The 13,709-nt window shown below is 45.9% G+C and overlaps 1 protein-coding gene across 1 annotated transcript; it reads left to right on the top strand.

The window, feature by feature from the left end:
• The first annotated feature begins 4,157 nt into the window (after positions 1-4,157).
• On the top strand, positions 4,158-13,522 carry RP9 (RP9 pre-mRNA splicing factor). Its single transcript, XM_083468539.1, is given in 7 exon segments — positions 4,158-4,412; positions 4,414-4,625; positions 7,330-7,360; positions 8,348-8,477; positions 10,351-10,442; positions 10,905-10,966; positions 11,852-13,522. Coding segments are annotated over 7 exon segments (888 nt in total). The 5' UTR covers positions 4,158-4,244; the 3' UTR covers positions 12,045-13,522.
• Positions 13,523-13,709: the final 187 nt, after the last annotated feature.

Genomic DNA, 13,709 nt, shown 5'->3' with positions numbered 1-13,709 from the left:
ACATGAATTTTACTATCCAACAGGACCATTGATCCATAAAATGAAAGCAATAATCAATGTACTGTAAAGGTAAAGGTATCCCTGACTGTTAGAGGTCCAGTCGTGGACGACTCTGGGGTTGCACGCTCATCTCACTCTATAGGCCGAGGGAGCTGGTGTTTGTCCGCAGACAGCTTCTGGGTCATGTGGCCAGCATGACTAAGCCGCTTCTGGTGAAACCAGAGCAGCGCACGGAAATGCCGTTTACCTTCTCACCGGGGTGGTACCTATTTATCTACTTGCACTTTGACGTGCTTTCGAACTGCTAGGTGGGCAGGAGCTGGGACTGAGCAATGGGAGCTCACCCCGTCGTGGGGATTCGAACCGCCGACCTCCTGATTGACAAGCCTAAGGCTCTGTGGTTTAGACCACAGCGCCATCTGCATACTATAAAATAAATAAGGCAGTATTGTAGATGAGAAAAATTAAAATTATTATTTTCTTACCTGCACTGATGATGGTCATTGTTTGGAAGGGGGGCTTTTATCCATTTCCACAGTCACACAATCAATCAGTAGCTGATTGCAGTCACAAAAACAAATTAACCGAAAAAGCCTCAAAAATGCAAAATAAATAGCAAAAACAAAAGCGCCAAACTTAATCCATTCCGGAAATCTGTTTGACTTCCGAAATGTTCAAAAACCAAGGCGCAGCTTCTGATCACTGCAGGTGCCTCAGAAACAATAGCCGACACCTGCATCAGAAGTTCGGCTTCTGAAAAACATTTGAAAACCAGAACACTTATTTCCGGGTTTTTGGAGTTTGAGAACCAAGGTGCCACTGTACTTAGTTCCTGAATCCAGGTCACAGGTTCTCCATAGTATACCCTTAAGATAGGATTTGTGAACAAAGAGGCAATGGGGAGGTTTTTCCAATTTCCTTCCTCACTGCAGAGAATATCTGAGGTCACTGGAAGAGTCAGAATGGCTTCAGGATTGCTCTCCTGTACTATTTCAGACGTGGTTTATACAGTGGCGTAGCGTGGGGGGTGCAGGGGGGGGCCGGCCGCACTGGGCGCAACATCTGGGGGTTAGGGGGCGCAAATTACTTGCCTTGCCCCAGGTGCTGACAACCCACGCTACGCCCATAGGCGCCGACTCCATGGGGCCTGAGGGGGCCCGAGCCCCCTCAAAAATTCGTTTGGGGGGGCTCAGCCCCCCCAATAATCTCGGGCGGCGGTGGGCGCGTCCGCGGCTTTTATAGGGCGCCCGGCGCGCACCAGCTCAATAACGGGCACCGGTGCGGCGGGGGGCGCCGGGCCGGGGGAGGGGGGCGGCCGGCCTGTCTCCTTGGCAACCCCATTGAGCAGCGCCGGCTCCCCCGGGAGGGCCATCCCCCCGCGCCGCCGATCGCCAACACCGCCAACGCTGTGGCTGCCCGAGCCCGACCCGAAGCCCGAGCCCGAGCCCGAACCCAAGCCCGTCAGTCAGGAAGGAAGGAAGGAAGTAAGGAGAAATGGGGAGGGAGACGAGGGAGGAAAATTGCGCGCAGGGTGAAGAAAGGAGAAGGGCGAACGAGACGAGCTTCCAACCCAAAAAAGGGCTGGAAGACTGGGAGGATGAAGGATCGGGAAAGAAAGCGACGCCTTCCCCGCCCGCGACGTCGCCCGCTTGTCATTGGCAGCGCAGCGGGCGCCCAGAGGGGCTGGGCACCGACGCAGGGCCGCTCCGCAGCCGCGGAGGACAGCTGCGCGGCTAGCAAGGTGCGCCGCGTAGAGCGCGGCCCTTGTGTGGCCCGGTGGCCAGGCAAGCTCGGGCGGGGACCCCCATGCGAATCTAAGACGGGAGAAGAGGACAGAGCAAAGGGGGTCCCTTCCCCAACCTCCGGCTCTGAGACTTCCCTGCGCCCCAGAAAAGCGAAAGGATTTTCTCTTCTTTCTTTTTTTTATAAATATTTTATTAAGTTTTCAAATACAAAGTTAGAAACATACACTGAAGAAAAAAGTAAAAGAACAAGAAAAAGAAAAAAAGGAAAAGAAGAAAAGAAAACCAACCATTCAACACATTTTTTATATAACTAACTGGACTTCCTCGCATCTCCCTTACCCTGCATTCTTTATAATAAAGATATCAGCAAATTATTACCTTGTTTCGTACCTTATTTTGTACTTTTCAAATACTATACCTCTAAATTTAACATACTTTTCATCAGTTACTTATATCTTAAATTAAACATAGTATTACCTTAGATTTTGACCTTTTCTTACTTAAAATATAATTTCCTGTTTCCCAAATCTAATTGCTGAAGCTATAGTTTCCGAATCGTGTAAATTTTTAACATTCATACAACTTATATTGTTTTTGTAAATAGTCCTTAAATTTTTTCCAGTCCTCTTCCGTTGTTTCTTCTCCCAAATCTCGGATTCTGCCAGTCATTTCAGCCAGTTCCATGTAGTCCATCAATTGCGTCTGCCACTCTTCCAGTGTGGGCAAATCTTGTGTCTTCCAATATTTTGCGATAAGTATTCTTGCTGCTGTAGTTGCATACATAAAGAAAGTTCTATCCTTCTTTAACACTTTCTGGCCAACAATGCCCAAGAGGAAGGCCTCTGGTTTCTTGGGAAAGGTATACTTAAATACCTTTTTTAACTCATTATAGATCATTTCCCAGAAGGCCTTCACTTTTGGACAAGTCCACCAGAGGTGAAAGAATGTCCCTTCAGCCTCCTTACATTTCCAACATTTATTATCAGACAGGTGATATATTTTTGCAAGCTTGACTGGGGTCATGTACCACCTATAAATCATTTTCATAATATTTTCCTTCAAGGCATTACATGCCGTGAATTTCATTCCGGTGGTCCATAACCTTTCCCAGTCCTCAAACATGATGTTATACCCAATATCCTGAGCCCATTTTATCATGGCTGATTTGACTGTCTCATCCTGAGTGATTTTCTCTTCAACCTGCCCTCCATCCTCTTCCAGAAAACTCTTTGCCTGCCCTGCCCGTATCTCGTTTTTGCTTTTTAATTCCACACACGCACCCTTCGGACTTCGTGGCAATCGGGTGCGTGGGTGCGTTTCCTAAGAGAGTGAGGACCCCCACCTCCTCCCCACCTGCTCCCTCGCCAGCCAGCCAGCCGCGCGCCCTAGCCGGAGAGCCCCGGCCGTCCCCGTCGCGCAATCGGCTGGATCTCCCTTCAGCAGGCCGTGCTCACAACTCGGCCCAGGGACCCCCCAGCAGCGGATCTCCGGCTCAGCTGAAGAATCCGGCAACAAGCCCCCTCCTCCCCAATCGCTCCGCCGAAATACGCTCCAAAACCCCCCAGATAGGCCGCCGGCCGCCAAGTCTCGTGGCGCCCTGAGCGAGGGTCTCTCCCCAACACCGCCACCTCGAACTGCGTTCTCCCGGCTACCCGAGCAAACCAGCGGCAGGACCCCAGTATGGGCCCCCCCAATATTTTTTATAAGTCGGCGCCCCTGGCTACGCCACTGGGTTTATATACTTATATTTTATATTTGCCTTGTAGATTTAGGAACATATGATTTATATATATATCTGAGACCTTAGAATTCCTATAACATCATCATCGAATAGGACACCCCTATTTTAATCAGATAAATGTTGGAGGGTATGGAGAAAGTTGTGGAGTGGGGCCAGCAAGAGGTGTGCCAAGGGAAGGAATGGTCTGGGGAAGGAGATGGCCTAGCCAGGGCCGATTTAGGTTTGATGAGGCTGTAAGCTACTGAAGGTAACGGGGCCCTTAATATGTCCAGCTGTCCTTTGTCAACAACAAATTGTTACTTTTTTGTGTGTTGAATATATGCTATATGCTAATTTATGGACCTAATAGGTATCTAAAGCCATTTGCACATAACAAAATATGTATTTTATCAAAGTAATTGTTACAACCAGTCCATGCAGAATGTAGGCACCCTATATAGAGAAATGAGCAAGCCAGTGATATTTTAGGGAGCAGGCTAGCAGGCCATTCCTTGCATCATAGGAGCATCATAGGTTTTTTTATTTGTTTTTATTTTATTTATTTATTTATTTATTATTTGTTTTTATCTTACATTTTAGAAATGTACATCCATTTTTCCCCCTTTATATTTTTTTGGGGGGGGCAAGAGAAACTATAGCATGCTTAGCTTCTACGTCAATCCGGCGCTGCTCAGAGAGGAGCTAAATAAATCCGGCGCTGCGAACGACAATCGGGTTTTATTGAGAATTGATCGGGTTTCCTTAGGGATTGATCATGGATGGCATCGATTCAGTCTGAGCAGGCAGCGCTGGGAAGCCGCTCCGCCGAGCGCCGCGTCGCGGGGGCGCTGCTGCCGAGGGCGAGGCGGCCCCGCCGGGCCGAAGGAAGTGCTCGCTTGGCCTCCCCTGGAAGTGAGGCGCGCCAGGCCGGCGCCGAGCTGCGAGGTCCGGGCGGGCCGGGCTGCGGCGGCGGCTCCGCGGCGCACCATGTCCCGGCGCGAGGGCGGAGGCCCGAAGCGGCACCGGAGCCGCAGCGAGTCGTCGTCGTTGCCCGGCGGCAGCCCCGCCGGCTCCAGCAGCCGAGGCCACGAGCGGAAGGAGCAGAAGAGGAAGAAGCGGGAAGTGCAGCAGATCCAGCAGATCCAGCACCTGGAGTCCTTGTAAGGCTTGGGGGTCCCTCGGGGGGGCGGCTTGAACCCTCCGCCTTCCTCCGAGGGCAGCGGGGAGGCGCAACGGCATCCCTCACCCGAATCCAAGCATCCCCAAACTTGGCCCTCCTAATGCTTTGGGACTACAACTCCCATCATCCCCTGCTAGCAGGACCAGTGGTCAGGGATGATGGGAATTGTAGTCCCAAATCATCCATGCGCCTGGGGGGGACGCACGCCCTCTTCGTTGAAAAGAACCCCCCCCCCCCCCGCCCAAAAAAAACCGACCAATAATTCCAGGAAGTGGCTCAGCTGCTCTTCTCAGAAACCTTAACAAACTACAGATATAGATATTGTCACAGTATAAGCCAGGCATAGGCAGGATTTGCTTAACCTCGGCCCTCCAGATGTTTTGAGACTACAATTCCCATCATCCCTGACCACTGGTCCTGTTAGCTGGGGATGACGGGAGTTGTAGTCCCAAAATAACTGGAGGGCCGAGTTTGGGGATGCCTGCGTTTGGGGGGCGTTTTGAAATCTCCGCCTTCCTCCGAGGGCAGCGGGGAGGCGCGCCACATCCCTCACCTGAATCCAGGCACTCCCAACCTTGGCCCTCCTCCAGATGTTTCTGGGACTACAACTCCCATCATCCCCTGCTAGCAGGACCAGTGGGCAGGGGTGATGGGAATTGTAGTCCCAAATCATCTGGAGGAGGGCCAAGTTTGGGGCTGCCTGCCCTAATCCCTAACCTTCAAAACAGCCCTGTGAGGTAGACTAGACGGGGCTGTGGGCGACGCACGCCCTCTGTGTTGAAAAGACCCCCCCCCTGAATAAACATACACAAATTTATTGAGGGTCAACATAGTAGAGAGATAATATAAGGATGTATACAATTTTATAATATGCAGAAGTTAAAATTGGTTGAGAAATCAGAGAGAGGAGTTGAGGGAGGGAGGGTTTGTTGGGGAGGTGGGAGGGAAAAAGGGGGGAGTAAGGAAGATGATTTGTTTGAATAATTTGTTATGTGAAAACTGTTAATAAAAAACTTTAACAAAAAAGAAAGAAAACACCCCCCCTCAAACGACCAATAATTCCAGGAAGTGGCCCAGCTGCTCTTCTCAGCAGTCTTAACAAACTACAGGTATAGATATAGCCACAGTGCCAGATTTACTATAAACCAGGCATAGGCAAACTTGGCCCTCCAGATGTTTTGAGACTACAATTCCCATCATCCCTGACCAGTGGTCCTGTTAGCTAGGGATGATGGGAGTTGTAGTCCTGAAACATCTGGAGGGCGGCTTGCTGATAAAATAAGAACAGTCAGAAACATAGGAAAAAACAAGCCTTAAAAAACAATTACATATTTTTGGTCTTTGTTTTTATTATTATGTATTTCGTGTTTTTGTCTCGTATGTTCATGCCGTGAGCTGCCCCGAGATCTTCGGATGAAGGGTGGTTTCATAAATAATAGCAATAATAATAATTGTTAGCTTCAGCTATTTCTTTCTATCTGGGTTTCTTTTATACATGCACACGTGTATAATTTATTAAAACCATACAAATACAATAAAAAACAGCACAGCACCAGACCTTTTCATTAAAAGCAGTCAGTTTCCAAAACACTGTTTTAACAATAAGGCTGTTGGTGGATGGAAAGGAAGCAATAAAATTGCTGGCATATTTGCAAAGCTAAGCAGGGTCCAGTAAGGTTTCAAATTGGGTAGGGTACCAGGTGTTGTGATTTTTGCATTGCCAGGGGTTGGACTAGATGACCCTCGGATCCCTTTCAACTCTAGCATTCTAGCTTCTGCAGGGAGTTCCAGCATCTAGGAGCAGCCACTGAGAAGTTCCCAATATTCTTTTTTGGGGTGTTTGTGATCAAAGGTTTGAAGGACATCCTGTCTAGTGCTGTCTTTATTTACCCATTCTGACCTTGTCGATCAGTTGCTATTTTGCTGTCAAATTAGCACAGCCACCTGTATCCATGAAATGGCATCGCTTTCAAATCCACGACACAGAATTTTATTTTATTTTATTTTTAAAAAGAACAGGCAGGCTGCTTCAAGTCAGCATTGCATTTCTGCCACTAAAAAAACCCAAAAGCTTTCAAAATTTCTCATTTGTGGCAAGGTGGTGAAAATAAATATTGTTATCTCAGAGATGGCTGCGCTATGTCTGACAAATAGGTTGTTGCTTGAAATAGTTTCTGGGATATAGTCATTTCCAGCCAAACTCAGATCAAGATTTGCAGTTATCCTGAAATCTGTAACACCTGTAACATATAAGGGGGTACCTTTTTATTTTATTTTTTCTTAATACCATTGCCAGCATCAATAGATAGTTGAGGCCTTTTTGATGTTGCTTTAAGATTTCTCATTTATTAAATCATCTTTTACTATGTATTATTATACTACTGTTTGGAGTTGATGAGTTGTTTGAGATTTTAATAAGGATGCTTTTTATTAACTGCTTATGATCAAGTATCTTATATTTTTACTTGTAAACCAGTTTGTGACTTTTGTGAAAAATGAATGACATAAATAATAAGCCTGATTGCTGTGGTTCTCCCTATCCATTTTAGATTAGGGAGGGGGGACTGAGTGACAGGTGTTCAAAAACATTACCCCCTTCTCTATTTTTGCTTCAGCTGAACTTTCTGCATTGCTTTGTAGTTTGTTTTTTAATGACACTAAAGTATATTTTCAATCTTTTTCAGCTATGAGAAACTTCCTCCAGGGTTTATTAAGGTAGGTTGGGTAGCTTGTAAAACTGTTCTTTAAAAAAATGAAAATACAGTAAACCAGGAATAAAGATGGAGTTTCTCTACCACTTTATACAAAAAGAAACCTTGAAGTGTTTTACACAAAATATAACTGAGGGACACACACACACTATGTAAAAATACAGCGCAAGACTTTAAAAGCTAAATGAAACTAGAGTAAAACTATACTTATCTGTGGTATAGATAAAACGGGGGGTTGAATTAGATAACCCCAAAGCTCCCTATTGCAATCTCATGTACCCTGAGGTGAGTGAGTTTGTTTGTGGCAGCCATGTAGTTAACAGATCAGAATTGGAAGCCAAATGATTTACTCAGCCTGCCTAGACGTCTTGGTGCACACACCGGCCTGGTTCTTCAGAATTTGAAGGAAGCCCTGTTAAAAGGTCTGCCTTTCTCCAGAAGTGCAAACCGTAAGTCTGTATTAAAGGTAAAGGGTAAAGGGACCCCTGACCATTAGGTCCAGTTGTGACCAACTCTGGAGTTGTGGCACTCATCTCGCTTTATTGACCGAGGGAGCCGGCGTACAGCTTCCAGGTCATGTGGTCAGCATGACAAAGCCACTTCTGGCGAACCAGAGCAGCACACGGGAACGCCGTTTACCTTCCCGCTGGAGTGGTACCTATTTATCTACTTGCACTTTGACGTACTTTCGAACTGCTAGGTTGGCAGGAGCAGGGACCGAGCAATGGGAGCTCACCCCATCGCGGGGATTCGAACCACCGACCTTCTGATCGGCAAGTCCTAGGCTCTGTGGTTTAACCCACAGCGCCACCCACGTCCCTTATGTCTGTATTGGTTGTGGGCTAAAAAGTTGGAGGAGATAGCAGATCTGCTGTAAGAAAGTAAGAGTGTCTTGCAGTCCGTTCCACCTCGCAGCGGTGTAGGTTAGACCAGTTTGTCCCATTTTGTTTTCGCTTCTTCATTTCATTTGCTTTGCTTCTTTTTCGTACAGGAAGATGAGACTAAACCAGAGGACTGCATTCCTGACGTACCTGGCAATGAAAATGCCCGAGAATTCCTTGCCCACGCCCCAACGAAAGGGCTTTGGATGCCATTGGGGAAGGAGGTCAAAGTTATGCAATGTGAGTGAGGGAAGTAGATTTCTGTGCAGCTTTTGGGGAATGGGGAACAAAGAATGAATGGCTTTGCTGGCTGGGGCTGATGGGAATTGTAGTTCAAAATATCTGTAGAGGACCAAGTTGATGACAAGCTGGACTTGACAGGCTGGAGAGAAGGAAGGAGGATGCAGAGGCAGGAGTCAACTGATATGCAGACAAGGAAGTCCTAGAAGGGTTTAGCAAAATCTTGGCAGAAGAAGCAATGGCGTCTCTTATCTTGCTGTCATTTTTCATATTGCACTTCTAGCTGTGGTTGGTACGGCAGCTTTGACCAGGAAAGCTTGATCACAGCAATTCAGGCACTGGTGATTTTGAGACTGGATTTCTGCAATGTACTCTATTAATAATAATACAGTGGTACCTCGGGTTAAGTACTTATTTCGTTTCGGAGGTCCGTTCTTAACCTGAAACTGTTCTTAACCTGACGCACCACTTTAGCTAATGGGGCCTCCTGCCGCTGCACCACTGGAGCACAATTTCTGTTCTCATCCTGAAGCAAAGTTCTTAACCTGAGGTACTATTTCTGGGTTAGGGGAGTCTGTAACCTGAAGCGTATGTAACCTGAAGTGTATGTAACCCGAGGTACCACTGTAATTGCTATTATTATTATTATTTATTAATTTCTATACTGCCCTATATCTGAAGGTCTCAGAGCGGTTCACATAAAATACATAAAATCAAAACAAAACCAACAACCCAATAAAAAAACCCCAAAAGAGCCAGCATTTATTTTATTTTTAAGAGCCAGCATTTTAAAAAAGGGTATAGGATGTAGATCAAGTCAGGCAAAGGCCTAGTTGAAAAGGAACGTTTTTGCCTGGCACCTAAAGGTATATAGTGAAGGTGCCAGGCAAACTTCCCTGGGAAGAGCATTCGACAGACGCGGAGCCACTGCAGAGAAGGCCCTGTTCTCGTGTTGCCACCCTTCTGACCTCTTGCGGAGGAGGCACACATAGAAGGGCCTCAGAAGATGATCTCAGGGTCCGGGTAGGTTCATATGGGAAGGGGCGGTCCTTGAGGTATTGTGGTCCTGAGCCATCTATGTGGGGCTTACCACAGTCAATGCAGAATGCTGCAGCATGGTTGCTGATAGCTTGGAGCACCTCTACTCAGCAGATCTATGCGGGTTGCTGATCCAGTACTTGGACACGTTGGAGAGGTACCTATTTATCTACTTGCACTAGACGTGCTTTCGAACTGCTAGGTTGGCAGGAGCAGGGACCAAGTAACAGGAGCTCACCCCATCGCGGGGATTCGAACCACCAACCTTCTGATTGGCAAGTCCTAGGCTCTGTGGTTAACCCACAGCGCCACCCACGTCCCATGTCCAGAAATAGTCTATAAATAAAAATATTGATTGTTGTCTCATAAGAAAAGGTTTTAAATAGAGGGTGAATTGATTGGGTGGAGTGGGGGGGGGGGTTGGAGGAGAGGCAGAAAGAGCAGCTAATTTGTCCATGGCTAGGGGGCACAATCTGGACGGTTCTGCCAGGGGTGCAAGATCGCCTAGCTATGGCTCTGCTTATGTGCCCCGTGTCCCGAAATGTAACCCCTGGGTAAGGGGGGGGGTACCTGTAATCTTTTTCAGTGTCTGCTTAAAACAGAGTGGGGGGCATGTCAGTCTTGCTCTATATGTGTGCTATCATGCCACAACTGCCTTTCCTCTGCAAGACAAGGGAAGGGAGAAATCTGGTCATGTGAGGGCAAGCAACTAATGTTCAGTGCTTTGTTTTGTAAAGAAAAGCCAATCATTTTTAGATACTGGGTTTTAAAGGTACTAAATATTTACTTTTTTGGTGCACAGCACTATGTTAATATTTCTTATTTCTCCCTCAAGGCTGGAGATGTAAACGTTATGGACACAGAACGGGAGACAAAGAATGCCCATTCTTTATTAAAGGCAACCAGAAGCTAGAACAATTCAGAGTAGTAAGTGAAACATTGCGGTTTATTAATGGTGTTTTGGGAAATTCTGCTACGTTAAGAGTGTCTGAATTATTTCTTTTAACTAGGGAACTTTGAATCTTCTGCAGCGTGCTGTTAGGTAGAGGTAGGATTTCCCCCATCAAATGTTCCCTACTGCTGCTTTTAAGGTTTTTATCCCCAGCTTGGAAATGAAGCAGTAAAGAAGCCCAGCTGTAAGAAAAAACAGTTGAGAAGGGGAACTTATAAGAGAGAGCTTATTTTAGATACCTATACCCCCTGGTTCTGACTCTAAATTAAAGAAGAGCAGTTAATATGGGTAAAACAATCACCAGTGATTCTGCATGAGGACATAGGCTGGCAAGGTCTTTGCTTGAATCCTTAGGAAACACAGCAATTATTTAAAAACAAACGAGTTGCAGGTTATTCTGTTGGGCACTGAGCTTCCCTCCCCCTTTTTCTTTAAAGGCACACGAAGACCCCATGTATGATATTATAAGGGAAAATAAACGCCATGAGAAGGAAATGCGGTAAGACTGATTCCTGTTTTAATCTGGGTCCATGCATCCAATAATAACCACAATCATAATTGCACTCTATAGAGTGTTTGGAGGCCTCCATTTGCTATAGCAGGGGTCAGTAACCTTTTTCAGCAGGGGTCCGGTCCACCGTCCCTCAGACCATGTGGGGGGCCGGACTATATTTTTTGGGGAAAATAAATGAACAAATTCCTATGCCCCACAAATAACCCAGAGATACCTTTTAAATAAAAGCACACATTCTACTCATGTAAAAACATGCTGATTCCCGGACCATCCGTGCGCCGGATTTAGAAGGCAATTGGGCTGGATCCAGCCCCCAGGCCTTAGGTTGCCTACCCCTGTGTTATAGGAACATAGGAAACTGTCTTTGCTGCATCAGACCACTGGGTGTTTCCAGCGCTGTATTGTCTGCACTGATTTGCAGTGGCTCTCCAGGGTTTCAGAAAAGGAGACATTTCCAGGCCTACCTGGAGACCTCAGGGACTGAACCTTCTGCAAAGCAAATAAATGTTTTACCAGTGAGTTACACCCCTTCCCCTAATAATAATCATTTTTTAAAAAAAAATCAGTCTTACGCTCAGACCAGGGCATGTGTGCAAGTGAGGCCGAGATTACCAGTTATGCATATTTTTTTAACCCAGGGGAACTCTTGATTCAAAGTTCAGTGTGTCTGCCACTACATTTCAGTAGCTCATCTAATGGCGATGGTTTGAAAAGCTCAGTGTTGCTTTCAAGGGTAGAGACCTCCACTTTTCCTGTCATAATTTCCATTTAAGACTACCACCCACCTAAAAAACAAATCTACAGGTGGTTTGCCCTGCCTGGCAAAAGGGGGAATTTGATCTTTTGTTCACTGGCCATTTGTACATTTAGGATACAACAGTTGAAGCAGCTGCTAGAGGATTCCACTTCGGATGAAGAAGGCAGTAGTAGCAGCAGCAGCAGCAGCAGCTCCAGCTCTTCAGGATATAAAGGAAAACACAAGAGAAAGAGAAAGAGGAAAGAAAAGAAGAAGAAGAGAAAGCACAAATCTTCTAAACCAAGCAAGAGGTCCAAAGTGCATTGAGGAGACTTGTGGCAAGCTTGCAATATCTTGCGAAGCATTCGGAGAACAATTCTCTGCAAAGGGCGTGTTTTAGGTGCTCCTTGGTGTCATTTTGTGAGTCGTCCTATCAGGTCTCCCCCACTGTCCCTCCACATTGCATTTTTCTCATTGTTCAGGTTTGACAGAGTTTGGTACTTTGAGCACAGAGGGTTGCGCCTGAGATACAGAGCCTCTGGTGTCTTAAGTGTTTTTCTCTCCATCCCTTGCAACTTTCCTTTTTGGCAGTTCTTGGGCCCTGTTGTAGAATTTTCAGGCATGGGGAAGCTGCCAGTGGAGAAGCTAGGCACATAGCTCCCAAGGCGTAGAGAAGCGCCCCATGGTATTTCTTGGAGACTATGGAGAAAGGGATTCCTTTAGTGGCATGAAAACAAGGCCTTTGTGGTCCTGCACAGCCAATACCTGGGCTTTGTTGAAGGAAGACGTAACAAGGAATGCCTCTGGGAGAAATCGAGAGAACTACAAAGGACCTTCACTCCAATTGCCTGTACTGTAGTTGACTTTTATTATTGTACAGAACAGTGTGATTAAACACAGATCACAGTATTGTGGAAACTGGTTTGTTTTCTGCCATTGGGAGGAAATGTCTTCATGGCTGCAGTTGGACTTCAGTGTAAACATTTTTGCTTTAATGCCAGCCTGTAAAATAGGTGACCCACTCAGCCAAATGCAATCCAGCAGCTTTTTATAACAGACCACGAGGAGCTCTTCAAATCTCCTGTCTGCTTGGAACTGCAGCGGAAGGGGTTGTCAAACAATGGAACAGAGTTGGTGGTCTGCATTCAGTTTGCAGGATCACAAGCTGTAGAGAACCAGATTTAAAGCTCTCTGTCCCATGTGAATTATGGCACAGTTTTGTCTGATAATTCCATACTTGAAAGCGTCGTGCATATGATGTAACATAGGGAGCCACAACAAGCCTTTTCTGTTCACAGGGCAAAATGATGCAAATTTTGCGCATGATGCCATCTTGCAAGCAGTAATTTCAAAGAGGTGTGCTTCATCATACCAAAAGCATATAACAGGATTGGCATTACTACAATTGAAATCTAGACTTAAATTTCAGTTGCGCTTTTTCCTGCAAATATCATTATGCAGAGCACATAAAAGAGTTCTGCTGCCCTATGGAACTGAACCCTTAAGCGTTAAAAATAGTCTTGCTACTATGTTTTTAAAATAAGCAGAAAACAGGATGACTGCTAGAAAGATTGCTTGAGAAGCTAAACATTGTCTGTAAATAAGTTAGCAAGATGTATTCTTTTGAAATATCAGAAAATGTTTGTGAAGTGGTTATAACCAGAATATACTTTTACGTAGCACCACTAGACCATAAATTCAGGTTCTCTTTTGTTAAAAAAAAGAAAAGAAGAGAAACCTTATAAGGGTAGAAATGTTAATATTGTTGCAGCTGATTTCTCAAATAAAAAACTCATTCACCTGTATTGGCTTGAAGGTTAAGTGCCAATGAAATCCAGGTAACAATGAGAGGGCAACAGGAGCGTTTGGGTCACAAAAATTGAAGCATCTCTTGCTGTCCCTGGATTTCACAAGGCTTGAGCGAGTGAATAACATCCAACAGAGTTCTTCTGAAAATGGAACTTCATTCAACCCTAAATTAAAGTTTCTCAA

This window comes from Podarcis liolepis, assembly GCF_965112155.1.
Source record: "Podarcis liolepis genome assembly, chromosome: 12".
Classification (NCBI taxonomy): Eukaryota; Metazoa; Chordata; class Lepidosauria; order Squamata; family Lacertidae; genus Podarcis; species Podarcis liolepis.
This window is presented reverse-complemented; position numbering and strand designations above follow the sequence as displayed.